At 57.3% G+C, this 25,391-nt stretch overlaps 3 protein-coding genes across 5 annotated transcripts; 2 read left to right on the forward strand and 1 right to left on the reverse strand.

Moving 5' to 3' along the window:
- Positions 1–53: 53 nt before the first annotated feature.
- Positions 54–8,740, reverse strand: LGI4 (leucine rich repeat LGI family member 4; the record flags this gene model as incomplete). Its single annotated transcript, XM_079799427.1, has 9 exons — positions 54–1,676; positions 2,537–3,042; positions 3,152–3,316; positions 5,707–5,876; positions 6,098–6,169; positions 6,299–6,370; positions 7,733–7,804; positions 8,076–8,147; positions 8,562–8,740. The coding sequence occupies 9 exons, from the start codon at positions 8,738–8,740 to the stop codon at positions 1,362–1,364; spliced, it is 1,623 nt and encodes a 540-aa protein (XP_079655553.1). The 3' UTR covers positions 54–1,361.
- A 4,484-nt stretch (positions 8,741–13,224) lies between these two features.
- FXYD1 (FXYD domain containing ion transport regulator 1) lies at positions 13,225–17,304 on the forward strand. Of its 3 annotated transcripts, none has more exons than XM_079759832.1 (8): positions 13,225–13,336; positions 14,454–14,518; positions 14,994–15,026; positions 15,493–15,567; positions 15,877–15,913; positions 16,746–16,795; positions 16,991–17,042; positions 17,173–17,304. In XM_079759832.1, exons 2-7 carry the CDS (start codon positions 14,458–14,460, stop codon positions 17,011–17,013), a joined length of 279 nt encoding a protein of 92 aa, XP_079615958.1. In that variant the 5' UTR covers positions 13,225–13,336; positions 14,454–14,457; the 3' UTR covers positions 17,014–17,042; positions 17,173–17,304. The 3 variants fall into 3 exon arrangements, with proteins under 3 accessions (XP_079615958.1, XP_079615959.1, XP_079615960.1); XM_079759833.1 differs by lacking the exon at positions 13,225–13,336 and adding an exon at positions 13,498–13,680; XM_079759834.1 differs by lacking the exon at positions 13,225–13,336 and adding an exon at positions 13,768–14,085.
- A 302-nt stretch (positions 17,305–17,606) lies between these two features.
- FXYD7 (FXYD domain containing ion transport regulator 7) lies at positions 17,607–25,056 on the forward strand (the record flags this gene model as incomplete). Its single annotated transcript, XM_079760017.1, has 6 exons — positions 17,607–17,637; positions 21,177–21,206; positions 22,807–22,881; positions 23,023–23,065; positions 23,257–23,297; positions 24,829–25,056. 6 exons carry the CDS (start codon positions 17,607–17,609, stop codon positions 24,849–24,851), a joined length of 243 nt encoding a protein of 80 aa, XP_079616143.1. The 3' UTR covers positions 24,852–25,056.
- Between the last annotated feature and the right edge of the window lie 335 nt (positions 25,057–25,391).

Here is a 25,391-nt window from a genome sequence, read left to right on the forward strand (position 1 = left end):
GGAAAAGTCCAAAGGCCTGTTCCCTCGGGACCTGGCGAATGGCATGGGGTTTGTCCTCTACGGCTACGGCCACGGGAGCCGCATGTGCCATTTAACATGTTCTAGTTCAAACGGGGGACATTTGAGAGTGAAAGGGAGCTGTAACCACAGGAAATGCTGGGACACTCAGCTGGACACGGGGATCATCCTACCAGGATGTGAGTACCCAGATAGTAAGACCCCTTAAGGCTCACTCACTGCTGTGACCCCAATTTATCACACAAGACCCTTCCTCATACCCGAATGTCTCCGTGAGACTTTTAAGTAATTGCCCATGATAACCCTAATAATATATGATGGCCATCTGGTGTGAGAGCCTCCAATGAGCCTCAAACTCCCTTGAGACTCCCCAAAACCCAATAAGACCTCAAAATGCTCTCAAGAGGCACCCCTAAGGTGCATAAAAACCTTCAAAACACCCAAAAAGAGACCCCCCCCCCCCAGGAAGAGACCCACATTAAACCTGTGACCTGTCCCTAATAATGCCCTTATATCCCTTGAACATCCCCCATAATCATGAACCCACACTCCTTAGACAACTCCAGAAGCTTACCAGAGTACGCCAACATGCCCCCCTGGGACCTCCCCCTCTATAACACTGCTCCTGGGACACTGCGCCCCCCTCCCCCCATGTCACTCAGGGGACACCCTCTCCCACTGATCCCACAACAACAGCTGGGGCGGGTGCACAGCACATTTATTGAGCTCACACACCTTTGGCCTTCACCTCTGTCACTCACTGGAAAGGAGTACCCGAGCCACACGCCCCGCCCCCCCGCCCCCCCCCCCCCCCTACAAAAACTCTCGCTTTCCCTCCCACCAGCAAGGACAGGATGTGCTGGGCTTCCGCCTTGACAGCAGGCATGCGCACAGCAACAGAGGAAGTTAGCAAGCCTGGCAGGAAAACCTGCCCAGCAACTGATAACGTCATGGAGGCGTGCACTAAAAGCGATTGGCCAGATTGAGTTTAGTGGGAGAGGAAAGCCATCTCCTTCTGGGTACTTTCACAGGGAGCTGGGGTAGGAGGGGTGGGTTGAGGGGAGGGGGGTGCTTCCAGACCTCATGGGGCTCTGCACATTACTCCACCATGACTTCCGGAATCCGGTTCCGTGCCCCAGTCTGAGCGCCCAGCATTTGCCCCAGCCAAGATGTGGCTTAAGACTGGAGGGCAGTTCTTGCCTTGAACTTGGCCTGTGGCCAGTCTCTCACAGGACCAGGCATAACCCCAAGTGGGGCCAAGAGATCAGTCAAGGGGGTGTCCAGAGGCCTAGGACTCCCCATGCCAGCCCCCTCACCAACCATGTCCTGGATCCCATCCAGTGTCAGGCACTGAGGTCTAACTCATGAAGCTGGTAGATCTGTGTGGGGCCCTTGAAGCAAGCAGCGAAGAGGAAGCGTCTGCCAGCCATGGCGATATGGGCAAAGGCCCGGGGGGCCACCAAGGCTGGGGGCCCCAGCTCCTGCAACGGTTCCAGGAGCCCCTTGTCAGGCTCAAGGCGGAAGACCTGGCTGAAGGCGAAGTCACTGCCCAGGATAGCCAGCTGGTCCCTGGCTATGAGCAGTGGCTGGAAGACGTGGGCACCACGTGAAGGAAGTTGCTGCAGCAGGCGGAACATGGAACCATCCCAGCGCATGACCTGTGGAGTGTGGCGGCTGGTTAGGACTGGGATCCAAGAGGGCCAGGCCTGTTGGTCGTCCTCTAGGCTTCAGAGGACTTGGAACAGCTTGTAAGTAGAGGCCTGCAGGTCCCTACACTCCCGTAGCTTTCTTTATAAATGTCATCACCCAGCTGCTCAGGCCGCATTCTTGGCCCTTCTTTCTCCTGCCTCCCAACCCCCCAACATAGAACCCATCAGTAATGGAGTCTGTCAGTTTCACCTACTATGCTATATATTGCTCCAATCTCCTCTGGCCGCACTCCAACCCGGCCACGGTCGCCTTTTCCCCGGTCACCTACTCCCGTCCTTGTGCCCACAGAGACACTCTATGAACTGAGTCAGAGCAGTGACTTGTAGGCTCAGACTCTCCCCCTGGGTCCACCTTTCTCTAAAAAGAGAGTGCTGGAGGGTGTGGGCATCAGCCCTGGGGATTCAGAGTGTGATGCTGTGGTTAAATATAAGTCCTGGAGCGAGTCAGAGCTACAGAGCCAGAGTTTGGGGTTAGAATCAGAATCTTGGGGCCAGTGTCTGTGTTGGAGAATGGGAGTAGTTCAGGGTTAGCAATGCCTTGAGGGGTCACAGGCTTGAAGTCAGTGTTGGGGTGGGGTCAGAATTCAAGGATCCACACATTAGATGGGGTGGGAGTTTGAAGATCAGCCTGTGAGCTTGGGGCACCCTGTGAGTTTAGAGGCCAGTGTGCGAAGCGGGGTCAATGCTGAAAGACCGGCCCATATTGGGTGGTCCCCATGGCAAAGACAGCCCTGAGTAGGAGTCAACTGCAGGTCAGAGGTGGCTTGTGGCCTCTGCTGCCACCTCCACCTGGTTGGGCCCAGGCTTACCAGGGAGTCCCCGATGTAGCGTGTCAGGCACAGGAACACATCCCCACTGGCCTGGAAGTGGCGTGTGGCGTAGACGTCCTCGGCCTCGGGGATGTCCGTGCGCCTCTCGAAGCGGCCCCCAAACCAGCGGAAGAGCACGGGCCGCTGTGAGGCTGAGGCCAACAGCAGATGAGGCCGGCCGTCCAGCTCAAAGGCCTCAGCGTCCGTGTCCCGGTGCCAGGCGTGGAGGCTCTGGCGTGGGTAAAAGCCAGGCCCGTCGCGGCACAGCAGGGTGGTGCTGCCTGCCTTGGAGGCATCGGCCACCACGAAGCAGGGCTGCCCATCCAGCCACAGGAGCTCAGCGTCATTAGGCCTCAGCAGACGCTTTGGGGCCAGGGCCTGAGTCGGGGCCAGGCGCAGGCCGGGCCCGGGCCGAGCCCACAGCTGCGAGCCTCCCCACAGGCGGGCCGCCAGCACGAAGAGGCGCAGACCCAGCACCAGCGGCTTGCAGGACACCACCGAGGGAGCTGAGGGGAGTCAGGGAGCAAGAGGCAGATCAGGCCAGGTGGGCAGGGCAGCCCCCACCCCCTGCCCCCCCCCGAAGGCAGGAAGATGAGAGGTGGGGGGCGGGCTCACCAGATAGCTCTTCCTCAAGCCGGAAGCGCTGCAGGCCATAGTCCCAGGAAAGAATCAGGCAGCGACCAGCAAAGGGCTGTGCCAGGACCACGTGGGGTTCCCCCTGGTAGGAGAAAGGTTCCACGCCCAGCGCCGACTCCCCAACCGTCTGGAACCGGGACAGCTCTGGGGGTGGAAGGAGAAAGTCAGGCAGGCCCAGGAGACCCCAAAGGTCTTCATGGCTGAGCCTCGGTTTGCACATCTCTGAAATGAGGACCCTCATGGTGTTCATCTCCTAGGTACACAGAGTGGGATCTTTTTAATCTATAGCGTATTCATTCAAAACAACATGGGAATGCTTCATTTTCTCAGCTTCGTGGCATCATCAAATAACTGCTTAGAAACAGCATGTTTATTCATTCATTTAACTTCACAAGATCCCCATGAGGTACATTCCATTGTTATAGCCACTTTACGGATGAGGAAGCTAAGGCTGAGAGACACAGGCAGCCAGTTGTCCGGCAAAATCCATCTTCCCATTTTCCATGAAATAGGATTGGAGGCGGGCGCCATCTGCCCAGCTAGAGGCCACAGCACCCCAGGGCTCCCTGAGGACCCCTCCTGAAGGTAGGTGTGGCCATGTCCAGACCAAGTTTCCAATGGAACAAGAGCAGAGCGGTGGCTGCAATGCTTGCCTCAAGTGGAGGTGGCTCCCCTGGACCTGGTCTCCTTCCCCTTACTCCCAAGAACTGGCAGATGGACGTGCTACAAGTCAGGGTCAACCATGAAAACCAGGACAACGCAGATGTGCTCGGAGTGCCTGCTGCAGGCTGTCTGTCTTCTTTAACTCGGAGCGTTTTGAACCTCTTCGCTACAGCTTAGCTTTTATGGTCACAGTGCACCCAGGGTGCCCCGCAGAGGGGTGGTGGAGCTGAGCAGTTGACTCCGGGTCATACTACTTCACTCGATAGGCCAGGCCTGTTTCTAAGTGCCAGGATTGCAGCAATGACCCAAACTAACAAGGATGCCCACCCAAAGAGGGATCTTTTAAAATGTCCATCAAATTATCACTCCCTGCTCGAGACCCACCATGGCGTCCCACAGCCTCAGGGTGAAGTCCACTCTCCTCTCGTTGCTCTCAGGGTCCTGTACAGCGAGACTCCTGCACCTTTGACTTCATGTGTCCTTCCTTTCACTCACTCTCCCAAGCCAAACCTGCCTTCCTTTGATCCTCAAGCAGGACAGGGTCTGTGCTGCCTCAGGGCCTTTGCACATGCACCCACCCCCCCCCCCCCCCGCTCTGCAATGTCCTTCCCTCTAACCTAACGTAGCGACATCCAGATCTAATGCCATCTCTTTAGAAACCCTATCAGATGCCCATGTAAGGTAGAACCCCCTGTGTTTATCGCAATATGTAACATACATCTATTTGTGCAGTGTTTTATTTAATGTTTGTCTCTCCCTTCCTCCCCCCCCCCAGAACGTGAGGCCCAAGGCCCAGGGTTATCTTGGTCACCACAGTGTGCCCATTGCCTTTCATAGGGCCAGGCGCAGAGTGGACCTCGGTGAATGTTTGTTAAATAACTTAATAAAAAAGGACCCTTGCCCTAGCCGGTTTGGCTCAGTGGATAGAGTGCTGGCCTGTGGACTGAAGGGTCCCAGGTTCGATTTCGGTCAAGGGCACATGCCCAGGTTGCAGGCTTAATCCCCAGTAGGGGGCGTGCAGGAGGCAGCCAATCAATGATTCTCTCTCATCATAGTTGTTTCTATCTCCCTCTCCCTCTCCCTCCCTCTCTTAAATCAATAAAGAAATATATATATATATATATATATATATATATATATATATATATATATTTAAATGACCCTTAAGTTAAATTCTCTTGTTCTATGAGTCCGACAAACCCAAAACACGTCACATTTAGCTATGATGATGATGATAATAGTTATTATTATATTAATAGCCTTCAGATTTGAACTCAAATCCCATTCCTTCAGGAGTATCTGACTCTTGCTCTGGCTCTGGGCTCCCATAGCCCTGGGGGCTCCCCATCTCCCAGCCCTTAACCCTCTGTGCTTCCCCTACCCTGGCCCTGATCCTGATCATTCTCTGCTTTCCCCTGGACTGTGGGCTCTGTGAGGACAAGACCCAGGGCCATTTCATCACTGCTGCGCTCTCTGCATTGCCCAGTACCCATAACGGCACCAGCCTATGCTTACGGAAAAGCAAAATGATCATAGGAAGCATTTTAGAAATGGCCATTTGTATATTAATAACAGTAACAAGAATGGACATGTATAAGGGCCTCCCATCCCAGGCTCTGTGCCAAATGTTATCCAGGTGTGGATACATCACTGAATTCTCACAGCAATCCTGTCACTGTTTACTACCTCCATTTTACAGACGAGGAAACTGAGGCTCAGGGAGGTGATGCTGCTTGCTCGGTCTCACAGCCAGGAAACGGCAGGAAGCAGGAAGTGAGGTGAACCCGTCAGCCCAGGGCTCTGACCCCTGATCTCCCGCCTTCTTCTGGGAACCCCTGCTGTCCCTCCCACCCCACAGGGAAAGCCCCCACCTATGGTTCTGCACTTGAACGTCTTGGGGTCGAGATGGCGGAGCTGCATGTGGGCCAGGGCGGTGGGGCCGGCACAGGCCCCGGTCCCCACGCTGGCGTTCACGCTGGGGATCCACTGCAGCAGCCAGAGGACACGGCAGTCACACTGGAACGGGTTCCCACGGAGGTCCCTGGGGCAAGAGGCCGGGGAGGGGCTGCGACCCGGCTTTCACCATCTGGAGGCCACCCCCAACCCCCTCCCCAGGTAAGCGTTCAGGATGGAGCCCCACAGGTGGTGTGAAAAATATGAATCATTGCAGCCGTACACATCGTGCCTGCCAAAAGTGGGCACAGATATCCGCTCCCTCCTCAAACATTCCCACCCTCCCTGCCCTGCCCCCTTGAGCCTCACACATGAGTCAGGGTCTCCAGGCCTCGGAACAGGAATCTGGGGAGGGTCTCAAGATGGTTATTGGCCAGGCTCCTGGTGGAAGGAGAGAAAGAGGAGGAGCCGTCAGCAGCTACGAGGACAGCCTATGCTCTGGATGATGGCGTGAGGGGTGCCTGCCGGGGGGCTGGGGCAGTGGAGGGGTGAGGCCTGGGAGGCACATACAGATGTGTGAGTGAGCGAAGTCCTCTGAGAGCGTTCTTAGAGATGGAGCCAATTTCATTGTCCTCGATGAAGCTGTGGAGGGGAAGGGCGGTAAGGGGGAGACCCTCATTTTTTTTTGCTGTGGCCCCACAGTTTTTAGGGAAACTCACCCCATGGAAGCCATACACCACTGGAAGGTGCTGAGTTCTCCCCAACACTTGGCATAACCCCAGGGGAAGCCTCCTCAGAAACCTCTTCTCACCGAGGTCCCAGCCTACCATCCTGGGGGCCAAGAACCTGACCCTGGGGTCATTGCCAGCCTCACAGCGAGCACTGCCACCCGCCCCACCGCCACTGCCACTGTGACCACTCACACCAGCACCAGCATCAGTACCTCCACGATTATCCATTGTGACCCATACCCAGCCTCTACCATTGCCATCAACCTCAGGACTGATAACTGCATTTATCACCAACACCATACGGTGCCACCACGGTCACTGATACGGCCACCCCCATCACCGACACTACCATCACCACCTACTTCCACAACACCATCCTCACCAACTCCAATAAGCTTCACCCACAATGCAGCCGTCACGATCAACACCAAAATGACTGCCACCATCTTCACCAACACTGCCACCATTGTGGCAAGCATTAGCGCTGGCACCAGCATTGCCAACATCACCATTATCCCCCACACTCACCCGTAGCGCCCCATTGGCAACACCTCCACCAGCACCACCAAACCAGTACCAACAACATCTTCATGACATCAACACCGACACCAACATCCCACCCACAGCCATCACCCGCACCCACACCCACACCCACACTAATCCTGGAATCGCCAGAGTCCCCTGCACTGATAATTATCCTACACCAACCCCTCAGACTTCATCCGCAGTATCACCCACAGCACCATCACCATTGGGTCCTCCGTTTTTACCAGCATCGTCCCCACTCCATCGTCCTCAATAATGCACGGCTTCCTGTGAGCAGCAGCAGCAGGATCCCCACCAACACCAGCAGCACCAACACCAGCTTTGTCGTACTGTCGTCACCACCGTCACCACCACCACAATCGCTACCATCACTACCCAACTCAGAGTGGTTTCCTATTAGTTTGACACATTTCCTGTCTCCGGCTCTCTGAGCTCTCCCTGGGTGCCCGTAAGTCAGGGCGGGCCAGAAATAGCCGCGGATTTCCAGGCTCTTTTTGGATCGTCAAGCCCAGACAAGTGAGGTAAGGAGGCTGAGATGCCACACCTGAGCAGGAGTCCTGACCCCACTCAAGAGGCCAGGCCCTTTGCCCCTCGAGGAGGGATCCCTGTCCAGATATTTCCTCCCCAGGGCAACCAGCCCCTCCCTCCCCCTACTCTGGGAGCCACAGAGGGGTCCCTCCGTCCTTTCCCAGCTCCCCATTCTGGCCTAACCACCGGCCACACTCACAGATATTGCAGGTGGGACAGGCCCGCAAACGCATCATCCTCAACCGTGGAGAAGGAGTTGAACGTGAAGAGGCTGGCAAGGGAGCAAGAGAGAAAATTTTCCAGAATTGCTGCCCCGTATCTGGCATTTTAGCCTTGACCCCCACCCTCAGCCCACATGGGCATGGTTACACACACACACACACACACACACACACACACACACACACACACACGTGATTTAAGTGTGTGTGTGGATGCTTTCACAGACACACACATGACGCACATGCACATAGCCCCACACGCATGTGCATGAACACCCACTCCCTTGAGCTAGTTGTCAGCTCTGCTGGGCCCCCACTCACAGCAGGTGCAGTGACGGCACCCTCAGGAAGCTGCCGGCCTTCAGCTGGGTAACTCCAATCCTGACGAGTGAGCTGGGGACGCGGGCAGTTGTGGGTGAGGGGAAACCCACTCCCGTGCTCCACGCCCATCCCGGTCACCTCCCGCCCGGGAGACCCTGGCCTGCCGCCGTGGCCCAGGTGTCTTACCCCGACGTCCTCCGCAGGGAGACAGGCATTTGCTCGCCTCCCTTGGCAAGGATCCTGGTGGCTCTCAGCCCACCCCCTGGCTATCCCTCCTCCCCAGCCCCTAGTGTGATGCTGCCCTTTGGAATTTCCCGTCTACTCCCTTTCAAACCCAGCAGCCCCCTTTGGGGCATCCCAACATCCTTTGCTGCCCATCTTCCAAGATCCTGACAGGCCCCTGTTTCCTTGGCACCCTACCCCCAACCTCTGGGGTACCAGGACTCCCATCCCCACCCTCAGGCCCCCACAGAGCCTGGCACTCACAGTGACAGCAGGGTCGGGGAGAAGCTCTCGGGCAGGTCCGGGGAGCCTTCACACAGGGCACTGTCTTTGGAGCAGGAGCAGCTCAGAGGACATTTTCCCTTTGGGGGTCTCCAGGCTGCCCCGGCCCCCACCTCAGCCAGCAGCAGCAGCAGCAGCAGCAAAATGCCTGCCCCTCCCATGCCCCCTCACCCCTGCTGAGGCACCAGCTCCCCTCTGCCCACCCAGCTCTGCCCAGGCTGCGGCCACTACATCTCCCATGCCAGGCAACCCTCCATTCCGCCAGCTGGCACACTCCGCCCTGGCTTCTCTCTCTTCTTTCTGTTCTTTCAGTCTGTCTTTCCCCCTGTATCTCTTTGGAGCCCAATTTTCTGTTTATTTCTGTTTCCCTGTCCTTCTTCCTGCCTCTCTCTCTCTCTCTCTCTCTCTCTCTCTCTCTCTCTCTCTTCTTCTGACTCAGTGAGTTAGCCTGTTTCTCACTCTGTTCTGTCTCTATTTCTGTCTTTGTCTTTTTTTTTTCTATCTGTGTCTCTGTCTCTCAGTCTGTTGGCCTTTCTTTCTGTGTGGTGTGGTGGTGGTGGTGGTGGTGGTGGTGATGGTGGTGGTGGTGATGGTGATGGTGGTGGTGGTGGTGGTGTGTGTGTGTGTGTATCTCTCTGTGTGTGTTTCCCTCTGTCTGTCTTTATTTCTTGTCTCTCACCCCCCTTTCCAGATCTCTGTGTGTTTCTTCCCTCCTCCCACACTCCTTCTCCCTGGGGGTTTGGGAAAGGGACACAATGGGCACCGGGTGTGCCCGAAAAGCCGGGTGAGAATGAGGAGGGGGATCAGAGGCCATAGGAAGAGCAGCTCTGGGGAAGGGACTGGATAGCCCCATGGGAGGGGCGGGGCCACCAAGGGCTGGAGCCTCCCTGGCCACTCCCAGGCAGGCCCCCCCCCCCCCCCCCCGCCCGCCCAGACTCCGCACTCTGGGAATGTGAGGAGGATGCCACCAGGGTGGGCACCAGAGGGCTCTGCAGGTAGGAAGGTGAGGAGAGACCACCGAGGGCTGGGGTCACCCTCGTCACTCCCAGAGGGCCCCCTCCCTAGGCTTCCGGAGGGTGCGGTGGATGCTGTTAACAAGCTTGGAGGGGCCAGTTCAGGTCCAGCTGCTCCCTCTGGTGGCCACACGTGGCAGGGCGCTACCCTGACCCAAACCCATCTCCGCTCCAAATTTAACCCCTTGAGTGCCCACCTCCTACTGGGGGTAGGGAGTTAACCCAGGGAAAAAATGATGATGAGGCCACCCCTTCTTCAGCATCGGCTCTGCACCAGGCTCTGTCCTGGAGGCTGATCCATTCGCTCCTCTGACCTCCGCACAGCCTTCCGAGGCTGACGCACGGCACGGTATTTTACAGAGGGACATCCTTTGGAGAGGAGTCCGGGGAATCCGAGGGCTGGGTTACCCAGAGCGGGCGGAGGCAGGACTGAGCCCAGGCGCCAGCTCCAGAGCCTCTCCCCATGCTCTTGCGCTCTTTCTTTGGAGATCAGAACTCGCTGGTCGTGGTCATTTTTATTTGGACTAAGCTTTTAAGCAATTCGGATAGATTCTGCCCATGAAAGAAGAAACATAAGTAAATGGCATTTGTCACCAAATCCCAAATAATAGCGATAACACTTCCTGAGCACTTACTGTGTGCCTGTCTCTACACAGCATTACTCAGTCCTCACAACAACCCTGTGAGGTGGGTAATATTACTAATTCCGACTTTGCAGATAGGGAAACTGAGGCACGGGGAGTTTAAATGAAGTTTCGTGGCACTGGACAGGTCTAAACCTAGCCACGCCCCCGCCACTGAGTAAGCACACAGCCTCTCTCCTCCTGCTGCACGCATCCAGAAAACGCGGGGAGCAGGGGCTAAACGCTCAGGCAGGATCACATATATCTGGGTTCCAGGCCCTGTTCTGTGTGGATTTAGGCAAATCAATCACTCAGCCTCCCCGACCCCCAGCGTTCCCACCTCTCAAATGGGACAATCTTGCACCCACTTCCCAGGTGTGTAGAACATTGAGGGAGACGCCCTAGCCGGCTTGGCTCAGTGGATAGAGCAATCGGCCTGTGGACTGAAGGGTCGCGGGTTCCATTCCGGTCAAGGGCACATGCCTGGGTTGTGGGCTCCAACCCCAGTAGGGAGTGTGCAGGAGGCAGCCGATCAAACTCATCATTGGTATTTCTATCTCTCTCCCTCTTCCTTCCTCCTCTGAAATCAATAAAAATATATTAAAAATAAAAAAAAGAACATTGCGTGAGACAACAGAGGCAATGCCACTGTGCAGGGTGGCATTGCCCAGTGGTTGGTGGACTTGGGGTGGGCCCTGGACCGAGGTGCATACCTGCACCCAAACAGCTGTGTGATTTGAGCAAGGCCCTTGGGTCTTGGTTACCTCAGCTATAAAGGAGGGATATCAAAATTCCTTACAGGGCCTTTAACAAGATAAAGGACTTAGTGCCAGGGTACAGAGGGGGCATGCACGGCATGCCCAGCCCAGCAAGGACGATGATGATGGCCACTTACTGTGTGCCAGGCTTTGTCCTAACTGTTTTACACGGATCATTTCTGATAATCATTCCGACCTCCCTATAAGGCGAATGCTGTTATTACCTCCATTTTACAGAAGAAGAAACTGAGCCACAGAGAGGTTAAGTCATGTGCCCAACATCACATAGCTAAAAAGTGGCTGAACCACTCTAATCTGGAGCAGGTGGCCCTATGAGGGGAGGAAGCCAAGGACTGGCTAGAGCTGGCCAGGTGCCCCTCTTCCGGCTCACCCCCTTGCTCCCTGTCACCCCTCCCCAGTGCTGCATAAACATCAGGGTTATCATTAACCAGGAACTGCTGGTGACCCTGGGGTGCAGGCCCAGGAGGAACAGAGGCTAAAGGCTCAGAAAGATGGGGATGAGGGAGCCTTTCGAAGCTCTGTAGGTCCTCTGAGGCTGTGTGCACACACATATGTGTGTGTCAGGGCTATACCTGTGCCGAGTGTGAGCATGCACACTTTCCCCTGACTCTGTGTCCTGCAGAGCCTCAAGTCTGGGCCTGCGTCTGACCTTTGATTGAAAGGGAGGCAGTTTCTGTCCTTAACCACCAGGGGGACCCCCGGAGAAATAGCTCCACTTTGCTCAGCCCAGGTTTGCTCATCTCTAAAATGGGGTCAATAATAAGACAAGGGCGGGTCAGAGACTTCTGCGCTTGGTTGGGGTTACAGTCTGACCTCAGTTATTTCTCCATTTTATAGGATGGGAAGCTATAGAGCGGTCTTATGGACTGCTCAAGTTCACACAACCAGGAATGGCAGAGTCTAGACCTGACCCCAGATTGGTCCCCAGTGCCTTGTGAATTTGGCCTGCCCATGAGGATGCCAGCTGTAGTGTCCTCCAGGAGATCCTAGAGGACACATGAGCTCGGGGAAGGGGAAGTTCAGGGTTAAATACATCAACTCATATTTGAGGGTGTCAATGTGTGAACAAAAGCACGTAGGCCTATTGTGTCTATGATAGTGGGGCCAGCTGTGTGCTTGTTTGCCTGTGCATGAGGTTGTGCTCACAGGTGTGTGTGTGTGTGTGTGTGTGTGTGTGTGTGTGTGTGTGGTTATGTGTAAAAGTGGCTGCTTGTCTGGCTGTGAACTTGACAGTGTTTCTGCTTTTCTGTGTGCCAATGTAAACATGTGTGTGTCTGTGTGCATGTGTACACAACTTTGTGGACGTCACGTCTCTGAGAGTGTATAAGCGTGCTGGCTGTGTGCCTATGTCTTTGAGTGTATTTCTGTGTGGCACGTGTGCACTGGTGTGTCAGGATGTCTTCTTAGGAGCGTGTATCTTTGTGACCGTTTGTAAGGGGGATAGTGTGTGGCTGTGTCTTTGATTGTGCCTGTGTACAGGTGTACATCTGAATGAATACGTGTGTGTTGTTTGGGTAAGCAGATGTGTTTGCCTTGGTGTTTTGTGACTGGTGTAAGAGGTGCCGGCTGTGTGTGCATCTTTGGGTTTCTCTATGAGTGTGTTATTCTGTGTGTGTCTGTCTCTGTTTGTATGTACATACAACATGTGTGCGTGTGCTGTTTTGCCTGTTTATCTGGGTCTGTGGGTTTCTCTGTGTGTGTGCGCACAGGCACATTCCTGAGGGACTAAACAGTCAGCAGCGAACAACACACACACACACACACACACACACACACACACACACACACACTGAAATGTCCCCCAAACAGCCCTGTGCTGCTTGCTGGCCGGGGCTCCGAAGGACACTGGAATCAGGGGTCAGTGGGCTCCTCAACACCCAGGCTAGGTGGCTGTAGGCGCCACCTAAGCCCAATTCCCAGGGAACAGCACGGAAAGTTATTGACACCCCTCAGCCCAGCTCAGAAGCTGTCTGAGATAGGCCTGAGGCATGTGTGTGTGCGTGTGCGTGTGCGTGTGCGTGTGCGTGTCTGCAATCCAGTCCTCTCTGCCAGGACCTCCTCTCTCCAGCTTTCCGAAACGTGGCTGTCCACTGTTCCTCCATCTGAGCGGAGAGAGTTAACCTAGCGGGCCAGGGCGGTCTGGGCTGGGGGCCGCCCCCTGGCCCCCCTCCAGCACCAGCTCCAGTTACAGCTGCTGGTTGGGGAGGGCATGGCTGGGGTGGGGCTGGGAGGGGAGATCGCCGGGGGCGGTGCATCCAGCTCTGGGCCAGGGGGTCCAAAGTGCTTGCCCGGTCACAGCCAGACTTGGGGGCCTGCTTCCAGCAGGGGACAGCCTGATTGGGGTGAGCGTCCCCTCCCCCTCCCCTCCCGGCCTCACCCCTCGCCTAGCTGGGCAGCCTATTTTGGGAGCAGGAGTGGCCAGTCCCCGGCTTCCCAGGCAGGCCAAACCCAAGAGAAACGCAGTATGTTTGGGACATTCGCTTGTCCCAGGGGTGGGAGTATGGGTGCAACTCCTCCCTGCCTTGCTGTTGCCCCCGGCCTGGTGTGGGTGGTGGACATTTAGGTGTGTAGGTTGGGTTGCGTCACTGTGTGGGTGCACTGGAGGCCTAGATGAGGAGTAATATACGCCTGACTGTGTCTCCACCCCGTATCCTGCTCCAACTAGAAGTGTAGGGGTACCGGACGGGTGCGTATCCATTTCAGCCCTACTGTGTGTGTGTGTGCATGTGCGTGTGTGTGTGTGCGTGTGTGTGTGTGTGTGTGTGTGTGTGCCCCTGCCCCTGGCATCTGTCTTTTCCCTCATGTCTCTTGCCTGGTGTTGTCCGCTTGTGAAAGATGTCACCCAGAGGTGGGTGGAGGGGATATTGTTCCCTTTTCTCGTGGTTCCCAGAAGAGGAGAGGGGGTGGCCTTTCCCCAGCAGGGTTGTGCCTGACCCCAAGGAGGGGAAGGAAGGCTGTTGCCATGGTGGCCTGTACGAGGCAAATTCCTCCAGAGTGAAGTGGGAGATATTTATACCCGGGGTCAGGCCGAGAGCGGCTGTCAGGGCCGGGACAGCAGAGCTGGGATCTTTCGGACACAGCGAGGCCAATGGTGGGCAGGTGGGCCCCTGGGCATGTGCGTCCCTTGCAGGGTATCTGTCTGTCCATCTGGGTGGGGTGAGGCCTCCCGCTCTCCACGAGAGTGGGTGGGGGAATCCGCGGCCTGCTGTGGGGAGGCCCAGCCTGCAGGAGATCCCCGTAGGCAGTGTGTGTTTCACCCCCCGTCCTTGTGGCCATGTGACCCCATTTTGTGGGTTGATTTGGTGACACTGTGTCCTGTGAAGCAGGGGGTGCCTGTTACTCAGGGTGCATGCCAAATGCTTTTGGAATTAAGTCCCTCTCTGACTTAACCCCTTGGGTTCAGGCCCCAATGGTGGGGGGGACGAGGGTACACATTTCCTAACTCTTGGTGTCCCCCAGGACAATGGCATCTCTCGACCACATCTTGGTTCTCTGTGTGGGTCTCCTTGCCATGGTTAGAGCAGGTGAGTCTGGGGAGGCAGCCCACTACCCACCTCAGACCCGGGGTGGCAGGAGTTGGGGAAACCCTGCTAGAGAACCAAGCTGGAGACTCCAACCTAACCTGAGTCAGTTGGGGCACTGGGAAAGTGGGGGTCTCACGTGGAGTCCAGTAACAGGCTAGTACGTGTAGGGGGGGGGGGATGCCCAGGTCAGGCACAGGGTGGGATGGTGGCTGGCTTCCCCAGAATGGTGGAATCAGAGACAACCTGAAATGAGATGGGGAGCTGGAGCAGTGAGGGGCTCCCTACCCTACCCCACCCAGGGCGGTGCAGAGAAGGTAGCTAAGACCCGGAGAGGGCAAGTAGCTTGCTCAGGGTCCAACTGTCCCCCAGCTCTCAGCCCAGGAAGGTAGAGCCCCCCAAAAGGGTCTTTTTATGCCCCTCCTTGTCCAAGGAGCCCAGGAAGCATCCAAGCCCTGATCTCTCTTTCTCTTTCCAGAAGCTCCACAGGAACATGACCCATTCACCTACGGTGAGGGAGCGGGAGGCATCTGTCTTTGGGAATTGGGGTAGGGGGCTGGGTTTGCCTGTCTTGTCCTCATTCTCTCTCTCTCTCTCTCTCTCTCTCTCTCTCTCTCTCTCTCTCTCGCTGTGGGCCTCTGTTTCTCTATTTGGTCCCTCTCTGGTTCTCTGCTTCTCTTTCTCCTTTTACCTCTCAGTATCTGCGGCCCACCCTCTGCTGCTTCCTGCCCTCTCTCCTCTCCCTGTCCCTCTCGTCCTCTCCGCCGTCCTCCCTGCACTGCCCACCTCCTTCCCTCCCTTCGCTCTCCTCTCCCCATCCATCTCCTCTGTCCTCCCATACCTGCTCCTTTCTGATTGATCTTCTTTCTCCTCCCCTCCTCCTCCTCCTTCCTCCTTGCTCCCTCCTCCCCATTTTGCCCTTCTCCTATCCTTCTCCCTCCCCTCCCTGCCCTCACCCTCCTCCCTGCTGCCCATAGACTATCAGTCCCTGAGGATCGGAGGCCTCGTCATCGCCGGGGTCCTCTTCATTCTGGGAATCCTCATCATCCTCAGTGAGTGCCCCCCCCGCCGCCTCCAGCCGGGTTCCCCGGCTTTCCACCCCAGTCCCGCCCGTCCCCGCCCCACACCGCCTTCAACCCCGCCCTATTTCCACCTTCTGCCCGCCCTGTTCGGCCCCGCCCAGGCACTGCCCCATTTGGGCCCACCCCCATTCCACCCTCGACCCCGCCCCCCGGCACCCCCCGCCCTCGGCCCCGCCCCCCGGCTCCACCCTCGCTAGCACCAGCTGGAGCCAGAGTGCCCCTCGGTGCCCGCCTAGCTGGGACTCTCAGCCCTGTCTTCCCCCCACTCCCTACCCACAGGCAGAAAGTGCCGGTGCAAATTCAACCAGCAGCAGAGGTAAGGGGCCCCCCAGCGCTCACGCACTGACGCCCGCCCTGCAGGGGCTCTGAGGGTGGAGCAGAACCCACCCACCCCACAGCCAGAGACCCGTCCGCGAATCTGTACCCAGCACCACCTAGGTGCCACGCCGCGAGCCAGGTCCTGGGACCCAGCCATGAATTAACTGCCCTCCCCGCCCGGCTGAGCTCCCAGCCCCGGGGGCGGCGGCCGGAGGCGCCGAGGGCTGCACACAGACAAAGTCCTGCGCGCGGCGAAGGCGCACGGAGGGGTGAGATCACCGCTCGGTGGCCCAGTTTAGCCCGGTCTGGTCGCCAGCTCTTTGATTCGTCGTTAAATTTAAACATGTGAAGCCCAGACGATGCGGAAGTACAAGTACCTTCTCCCCGTGGAAACAATCACAGATGTTCTTCTGAACAGCAGCCGGGGTGTACGGGGCGTGCCCCACGTGCCCGAGGCCGCGGCGCTGGGTCTCAGGGACCGTCCGCGCCGCCCCGCGGAGGCCGGGGCCGCGGCGAACCTCCTTTTACGGAGGCGAACGCCGAGGCGCCGGGAGGCGGGTGGTCCCCCTAGAAGAGGCCATCTCGAGGCAGTCTGCCCCTCAAGTCCCTTCGGCCCCCGCCCCCCACCAGCTCCCGGTCCTTTCCCCGCGAGGTGCTCCCTGGTACCCGCAGGAACGCCTCCCGGGCGCCCCTGAATTCTGGCGGACCCCAAGCCTGCTGCTCCCCCCCGCCTCGGCCTCGGGGCGCGCGGGTCTGCGGAAGGAGGGCTGCCCCGGCGCGGCTGCCTCTCCCTTTCCCCATCCCCAGTCCCTCTGCGTCTCTGTTCCCAGGACTGGGGAGCCCGATGAAGAGGAGGGAACTTTCCGCAGCTCCATCCGCCGTGAGTTTGGGGGAGACTTCGGGGGTTCGGGGAGGAGGGTGGGTTCCAAGACCCGCATGCCGGGCCCTCTCCCTCCGGGCGTGTGGAGGATGGGGGACTGCTCTCAAACTGGAGGGCGGGGAGTGTCTCTGCCGCTCCCCACTCCACAGGAGCCGGGGTACCCTCCTGACACCCGAACTCTGTGTTCCCCCTCAGGTCTGTCCAGCCGCCGGCGGTAGAAACACCTGGCACCATGGAACCCAGCCAGGTCCTGCAGCTCTGGCTCAGCCGGGCAGGGAGGGGGCGGAGGGGGCGAAGGGCTGAGGGGGGGGGGGCGGGGCGGGGGCGGGGAGGGGGGGCTGGGGGACTCTCCTGACTCACCCTTTTCACCCGCACAGGGTTCCCCTGGCGCCTGAGGCCCCCCGCCCCCCGCCCGCGCACCGCTGCCCCCTGGACTGCTCCACTTCCTAGCCCGGACCCCCCGGCTCCTCCCTGCCGCCCCGACTGACAATAAAACGTGTTTTTCTCTCCTGACAGCATTTTGTCGATGTCAGTTCCTCTGCGCGGAAGCCTAGGCAGGCACCCCCTAGGCCCCGGCAGGGGGCGCCCCCACCCTTGGGGAAGGGGCGGAGACCTCGGCAGTGGGCGGGGGCGGGGGCGGGGGTGGCCTGGACGGAGGCGGGCTCTCCGGGCCCCCATTGGCTACGGCCCCCCCCCCCTCTCAACACCAGGGCTCCCCCATCTCCCCCAGACATCAGTCCATCGGTCTTCCAGCTGCCGCAGCCGTGCCTTCACCGTTTCGGCATCCAGCCTCCCCCTGCTCCAGCCCGGCATGGCGACCCCAACCCAGGCCCCCACCAAGGGTGAGCGTCGCCTGGGGAAAGGGTGCAGGGGGCGGGGGGGCTCCGAGGTCTCAGAGCTGCGGAGAGAGGATCTGAGGAGATGTCAGTGCTGGCAAGGGAGGGGAGAGGGGAAGGGGATGTCCGTTCCTCCCATGGGCGGAGGCCCCTGCAGTGCACCCCTGGGCGCCCCCTGGGCCCCTTGGGCACCCTCTCCCAGTGGTGTCCCTTCCGTGCCAGACCCCTGGTGGGAGAGCGGCAGTCGGGAGAGGAAGGATGCTCGGGCCGGTAGCTATGGCAACCGGGTGGCTGATCCTGCACTGCACAGCATGGTAGTGGACTGCGAAGAGATGGGCTTTGAGGGTGGGGGCTGAGGGGTCAGCAGCCACAGAGGCTCTCGCCCTTTTCAGGGTCCCTGAAGTGGGCAGGGGGGAGGGGTCCTATCCCTCTTTTCCCAGCGCTAGCTTCTATGGTGGGAAAGCCTGCCAGGCAGGTTCAGGGGGAAAGGGAGAGAAAGGAGTAGACAGGGGGATGGAGGAAGTGAGAGATGGAGAGAGACAGCAAGGAAGGTAGGAAGGGACGGACTGAGCCTGAACGAGATAGAAAGGGATCAAGGGAGACGGGAGACCCAGAGTCAGAGACCCAGAAAGACGGATATGAGACTCCGAGAGATTCCAGGAGAGAGAAGGGGAGAGGCAGAGAGAAACAGAGAAATGCAGAGAAAGAGAGAAGATCGGAGACCGAGAGAGATAGAGGGAATGAGGCAACTGTGGAGAGGGGCGCATAGAGAAAGACACCGGAGGTGAGAGAGAGAGAGAGCTAGACCCAGATCGCCAGAGAGGACTGAAGAGAGGGGAGGAAGGGCAGGCAGCACGGGGTGGGGCCTGATCTGCTGCAGCAGCCGCCCCCCCCAGGGCGGGAGTGGGTGACAGGCCCCTCCTTTCCAGCCCTCATTCAGGGGTCCTGTCTGGACTGGGGGGGGGGTGCACTTGGGTGCACATAGATGCTCCTCCCCACCTCCATCCAACCACAGCGATGTGCATTTCACACCCATTAACCCAGTTCTATGCACCCGCTTAAACACTCTCCCGCTCCTAAGAGCCTCCTTCCCTTCCCTGAGGCTGCTTCTCCAGAGGAGCGAGGGGAGGACGGCTTAATTGAGGGTTGGGGGGCAGAGGAAGGGTTCCCAGCGCCGAGAGCAGGGCCAGCGGGTAAGGCTAGCTGGTGCTGAGGAAACCCCTCTCCACTCCACTCTTTCCTCCCCTGCCCCCTTTCCCGGCAGGCAGGGGCTGCCGCACCGAGCCGTATCTGCAGAATTGGAAGCAGGGCGGGGGTGGGGGGGGGGGCCTGCAGAGGCTGGAAACCACCCTGGGGAGAGGGGGCTGGGCTGAGCCGGCAGGCCTGGCGGGAGCCCAGGGCTTCTTTTCATGGAGGTGGTTAGCAGGATCGATGACAGTAGGCGGGCCAAGGTGGGAGGACAGACGCCTCAGCCACCGCCCCCCCCCTCACCTTTTCCCCAGTCACACCATCAGAGGGGACCACAGGTTTTGGGGAACCCCTGGAGGAAAAGTACGCTGTGTCTTGCAAACTGCTTAAGGAGGCTAAATAATGGATTGTGGGAGGGGAAAGGAGGGGAGGGGAGAGAAAGGCGAAGTCTCTCCCCAACCTGTCACAGAGCAGGAGGGAGAGTTGGGGGACAAACCGGGAATGCAGGAGACCCACTGGGCCTGGGTCCCTTATTCCTGAGAAAGGGCCCTCAACTTGGCCAGAAGCCAGCCCTGGGGAGGGGCAACAAAGGGAGGTACAGAGGGAGCAGAGGGGGTCAAGATTGGCTCCAGAGTTAGAAACCCAACCCCTAGGCCCCCACAGAACCCCACCCGCCTGAGGTGCCTGAGCCCACTACCTCTCTTCACTTATCAAGATGCCCCAGTTACCATAGCAACCACCTCCTTCCTCTTGTCTCTGGCAGCTGGCCAGGAGTGGTGCACATTCCTTTTCCTGCCTCCTGGCTCCACCCTTAGCCCAGCCTCGCCCCGAGGACCCAGATTGCTGGGGTGGTAGGAACCAGAAGAACCTGGAGCACGGAGCAGCCAGGGAAGAACCAAAGAGGATTCTAGGACAGGCCCTCACCCAGCGGGTTCCTGATGGTTGGGGTAGGGACGGTATATGGAAACACAGGCAACCAAAAGCAGGAGAATCCAATTGCTCTACCGAAGACTCCCTTCCCTCTCTGAAGACTGAACAGAGAACAGAGAAGGGTGAGCTTGCACACTGTGTGAATCAGTGCTCTTCAGGGTCTTGCCTAGGTGCCAGCTGTATTAGTCCGTTTAGGCCAGAGCATTGTGGGTAACGCACAGTGCCAAAAATCTCAGCGGCTTCTGACGACCAAGGTTTATTTCTCACTTACGCTATTCATCAATCACAGGTCAGCTGGGGACCTCATTCACCAGTGAACACCGGAGCGGTTACCATCCTGAACATTCTATGTCACCAGGTCAAAGCCAGCAGGGAGATCTTGTCTGGGCTCTTAAATGCTCCAGCCTGGAAGTGAGGATGACATTTCCGCTCACAGTTCATTGACCAGGATTAGTCACATGACTCCTTCCCCCCCCCCCCCCCCCACCTCAAGGCAGCCATCTCTCCCCGAGCCTGGAAGGGGATGAACACTCATGACAACACCTGGCATTGCTGGTACCCCTCCCCTAGCGGTGCCCTAGAATTCTGCCCTAGCCACGGCAGACTGTCCTAAGAGCTGTCGGGGGAATTCAGGAGCCATCAGATGGGTTCCTGAATGGGAAGGGTGTTCTGAGTTCTCCTGAAGGAGAATCTAGTTTGGGACAAGGAGAAGAGAAAGTCCACACACATACATATTTTACCCACGCATGAACATTTATGAAACCAGGGTGCGTTTTCTAAAAGATGGGTATGTTTCATGTTGTACAGTTACAGTCGTATTCATGCGTAACACACCCCCCCTGGAAAAGCTATTACAAAATCCATTATGAATCTTAAAGTCGGTGATGCCTTAGAAATAAGTGATACAAACACATTATATATAGCAGGATACAGGGTGTATGATAGGCCAGCTCCCTGTGCTGGGCGTGGTGGCAGAAGCCAGGGGATGAGAGCAGTAGCCACAGTGGCTGCCTTTTGGAGCTCAGTGACGGAGAGGTCTCGGGGAGTGCTCAGGGGAAGGAGACACACTCAGCAGCCCATCGGTGAGACTGGAGTCTCTTCACCCCCAGCACCAGATGCACGTGGGATTCTCTATACGCTTTCAGGAAATGAATCCATCATTTGCAAAAGACCTCCACAAGGGCCTAGGGCCAGGACTGTACAAGGGAAGGTTCTCAACCCATGGATTAAGTGGGAGCTGGAATCCATCCTGTGCTCACTCTTCAAACCTGGACGCTCTATCACCCAGAGCAAGGGGTCTCTATCTGATGTCTACCCAGAAACCATTAGGCCAGTGGCCCCATCCGGATCCTCATAGATGTTAAGAAACCCAGTGTTGAAATATTTTTTTTCCCTCTCTCTCTCTTTCTCTGCCTTCCTTCCTACAGTTCCTCAGGAACCTGACCCATTTCACTATGGTGAGTGGCAGATTCTGTGCTAAGAGCACCTGGGGGTGGATGAAGGTGGCTGCTGATCCCCCCTGGGGTCACTGCGGAAGCGACTCCAGTTGTGGCTGATATGGGCTGGGGCTGCTAGTCATGGGACCATGTGGGTACAGCTCACGACGGCTGGGCTCATGGAGGGCAAAATCAAATTGGGGTACCTTCTCTGGGCTCCTTCAGGCTTCACCAGGACTCTGGGCTGGTGCGTTGGGGGTCACCAGAGGAGCCAACAAGTCTGAGTTTTGCCTGGATGTGAATCCCGGCTTATCCACTCACGCGCCGGGTTGCCTTTCTGAATCCTCCTGTAAATAAGGGAAAGTAATAGTTCCCACCTAAGAGAATCGTGAGGAGGACTTACATGGCTGATGCCATTAAATCATTCCCACAACATGGAAGCTCAAAGAAGCTACCTGCGGGTCCAGCAGACCTGGTCCCTGTTCCCTCTCCGAACAGCCCTCCTGCTTCTGCCTCCGCTCGCTCACGCTGTTCTTGCAACATGCCCAGCGCTTGCGTACCTCAGGGTCTTTGCACTTGCTCTTCCTCTGACAGAAGTCGTCCTCCTCTAGCTCTTCACACAGCTGGCGGAGGCTCCTCTTCCTTCCTCAGGCCTCAGTCCATACTGACTGCTATTCTAGGAGAGGCCCTCCCTAATGCCAGGCAAGAGGAGCCACACCACAGCTACCCATGGTCACAGGGCTCAATTTTTGGTTTTGTTTTGTTTAGTGCTTTAGCACAATAATCAAGTCAACTCCCCGAGGGCAGAGGCCTGGACCGCTGCTGATACAGAGTGGGGTGCCCTAAAAGTTAATATTTCAAAAAATATTTACGGCAGTATAATTAGATAAGGATAATCCTTATGTAGGAAAATAAAGGCAAGCATTAGATTAAAGTGTTGAGAAGATGATGGGAAATTCCAAATAGGACAGCCAGAGAAGGTTTTACTGACATTTGAATGAAGCCCAGAAGTTGGTATGGGAGGGATATTTGGGGGGGAAGATCTTGCAGGTAGAGGAACAGCAAGTGCCTGACCCTGAGGTAGGACCATGCCCGATAGGCTCCAGGAATAGCAGGGAGGCTAGTGTGCCCAGGGTTAAGGGTCGAGGGGAAGTGGAGTGGGGTGAAGCCTGAGAAGGAACAGAGACTAGATCTTACAGGGCCCTGTGGACTGTGATGAGGACTGGCTTTTTCTTGGAGTGCAATAAAAATGGGGAGGGGAAGGGGCGGCTCTGAGGGAGGAGGACCCTGATCCGACTCAGGTGCTACCCTACGGCTGTGGGGAGGGAGACCATAGAGAAGGTTGCTTGCTGCAGTAGTCCAGAAGGATGACAATGGTGGACAGGACCAGGGAGCAGGCAGTAGAAGGAGGTCCAGAGGAAGGGGTCAGGGAGAGAGAGGACAAGGGGAGCTATGTCATCTTCACACTCTCCCACTGGGGGAGCCTCCAGCACAGCCTGCAGCATCCCTGAATTTTGGGACCCTGGCTGGGCAATCTGAAGACTGGCTAGGGGGGCAGCGGGGGGGGGGGGCGGGTGCTGAGGTGCTACCTAACCTTGATATCCCCCATTATCTTCCCCAGACTATGACACCGTGCAGACGGTGGGCATGACTCTGGCCACCATATTGTTCCTGCTGGGCATCCTCATCATCATCAGTAAGTGTGTCCCTCTCCTGGAATCTAAAACCCTCAAAGAGGGCCACCTCCGGTCAGGCCCCAGGCACAGAGTTCCCCTGCTGGCTCTCAACCGGACCCTTATGTCCTGTCTTCTTGTTCTGTCTATGTCTCTCCTAACAGGCAAGAAGGTGAAGTGCAGGAAGGCGGACTCCAGGTCTGAGAGGTCTGGCAGCAGAGGGGAGAGAGGGGAGAGGGGTGGGAACAGAAGGGCCCAGGGCTAGCCTGTGTTCCACATAAACCTGTGACTTTTGAGCCTCTTTTTAAAAAAAAATTAGACATTACATAACTTACTAAGTGATCATCCCAATAAATCTCAAATCCTTATGCTTTTCTTTCTCATCTTTGCTTCCACAGCCCAACATGCAAGTCCTGTAAGTCGGAGCTTCCCTCCTCAGGTGAGGGGGAGAAAGTGTGTGGTGGAGGAGGACAGGTGGGAGCAGAAAAGGGAGTCATTAAAAGGGGATTTGCACTGTATGTCCCTAAGAATGGGGCCACCAACCCAATGGATGGACATGAGAGATTCAGTAGGAGCTGAGATCCTGCAGATCAAAATGTTAAACCGTGGCTAGTCAGCGGGATGTCAAATGTCCCAGAGTCCACTAAGCCTCCCAGACGCAAGCTTATGAAAGCAAGGATGAACTAATTCCCCAGAGTAGAAAGCCAGGAGCCTGGGGAGAGAGGGGCCCCACATGGGAAAAGGACTTCCGCAGTCAGAAGGCAGACAGCGTTGAGTACTAGAGAAGCAGAAAGACAGATGTTTTCCAGACTTAATTGTTCAATTTGGAAGATCTAGAATGAAGTGAAGGAGAGAAGAGAGAGAACTGAGGGTAGGAAGAGATGAAGGAAGGAAGGGCTTTTGAATAATAGTATCAAAACGACAAAAGGAAAGAGGTATGGAATGCAGATTTTTAAAAACTGCTGTAAGTAGTAGGAGGTGAAACAATGGAAAGGGATGAAGAGCAGAGGGGATTGAGGTTGTGGGGGGGGGTACAGGAGAGGGTGAGGAGGAGAGGGATGGAGGTGGGGGAGGATGGACTATAGGAGGGATGGGTGCAGAGGGGAGTAGGAAGAGTGGGAGTACTGCAGGGGGAGAGTGGGTGCAGGTGGCTGGGAGCTGTAAAGGGCGATGGAGAGAGATGTAGGCCGCGGAGGGCGATAAGCATGTACAGAAAGACTGTGGCTCCTTGGGAGTGTTCATTTTAATTATGTAAAAATATCTTGACCTGTTTTTATTGGACCTGCGTCCTCTCCAGGGATATTTAGAAGAATCAGATGGGACTCTCTCTGCCTCTTACAAAGTTCTTGTAACTAAAAAGTGGGCTTTGGGGTACTCAATATTTGGGGGGATTTGGTGGCAGATTTCATGTGTTTCATGAGACTTTCTTTTAATGAGACTTAAAAGCATGAAGGGGACACTCTGTGGGTGACTTGCGGGGCGGGGAGGCCCTGATGCCTGGGCCGTACAGGGGGTATGTGCGGCATTCTGACCCACTCCAGCTGAGTGACGGTCCCATGTGGGTGGGAACAGGAGCGTTCCTGTTGTGCCCCGATGTTCCGGAGGCCAGGTGTGGGGGAAGGGCGAGGGTGGGAGGTGGAGGCTCCCTTTATGACGGTGGCGGGGCGGGGGGGGGGGGGGGGAGAGCCCCAGAGAAGCCCCAGCTGGGCCAGGGAGTCTCCTTACCTCCTTACCAGTACAGGTGTATCCCCCTCCATGACAGTGTCCTATAGGGCAGGACAGAGACACACAGGCATGGACCACACATCAGGGAGCGGGAGGCAAGACTGTCTCAAAAGTGTCAGTTCTCCGGGATCTGCATTCCACGGGGGGCGGGGGGGGGTGGGATGAGGGCCCACTGGCTCTGGGGAGGCGATGCTCTGGCCACTGGCCACTGGCCACTGACCTAAACTGTCTCTCCCTCTCTCCAGCCCCAGGAGGTGGCGGAGTGTAAAGCCGGCCTCCGCCCCCCACTGCTGTCCCTGCCTGAGTGTGGGAGCCGGAGGACCGGGTGGAGGTGGTGGGGACCCCAGCTTAGCGCTGCTGGGAGCGCTCCCCGGAATGAGCCGCCCCGCCCACCCCGAGGCTGGAGCCGCTGCACCCTGCTGCCCCTCCCCAGGCCTTGGCAATGACGACCCCCCAAAGAGCCCATCTGCATCCCCCACACAGGGACTCGGGCCTCCAGCTCCTGGAGTCCGAGGGCCCACCCCCTGCCCCGCAGAGTTCCCGGGTACTGCCCCCCCTGCACCTCCTCGTCTCCTCCCCAAAGATCCGTCCTCCTGCACCCTCGGTGTCTGTGTCCTGAGCTGAATAAATGTGCATTTGGTTCCCCCCCTGTTCTGTCTGCGTGCTCTCGTCTGTGGGGACCAAATGGGGGAGGAGCAAAAGTGAACCCGGGGAGCCCTCGCCCCAGTCCCCAAGTGGTCCCTCCTCCTTCCTCTTCCCCGGCGGCCTCCTCCTCTCCCTAGGATTCCCTTCCCCTCCTTCAACTCCC

Source organism: Cnephaeus nilssonii, assembly GCF_951640355.1.
Source record: "Cnephaeus nilssonii genome assembly, chromosome: 20".
NCBI classification, from domain to species: Eukaryota; Metazoa; Chordata; class Mammalia; order Chiroptera; family Vespertilionidae; genus Cnephaeus; species Cnephaeus nilssonii.

What these genes read in the sequence shown, in the direction of transcription:
- FXYD1 (XM_079759832.1), top strand. Translation starts at nt 14,458, where the DNA reads ATGGCATCTCTCGACCACATCTTGGTTCTCTGTGTGGGTCTCCTTGCC. An exon ending in CCTTGCCATGGTTAGAGCAG is followed by an intron (nt 14,519 to 14,993) that starts GTGAGTCTGGGG and finishes TTCTCTTTCCAG; the next exon opens with AAGCTCCACAGGAACATGAC. An exon ending in AAATTCAACCAGCAGCAGAG is followed by an intron (nt 15,914 to 16,745) that starts GTAAGGGGCCCC and finishes CTCTGTTCCCAG; the next exon opens with GACTGGGGAGCCCGATGAAG.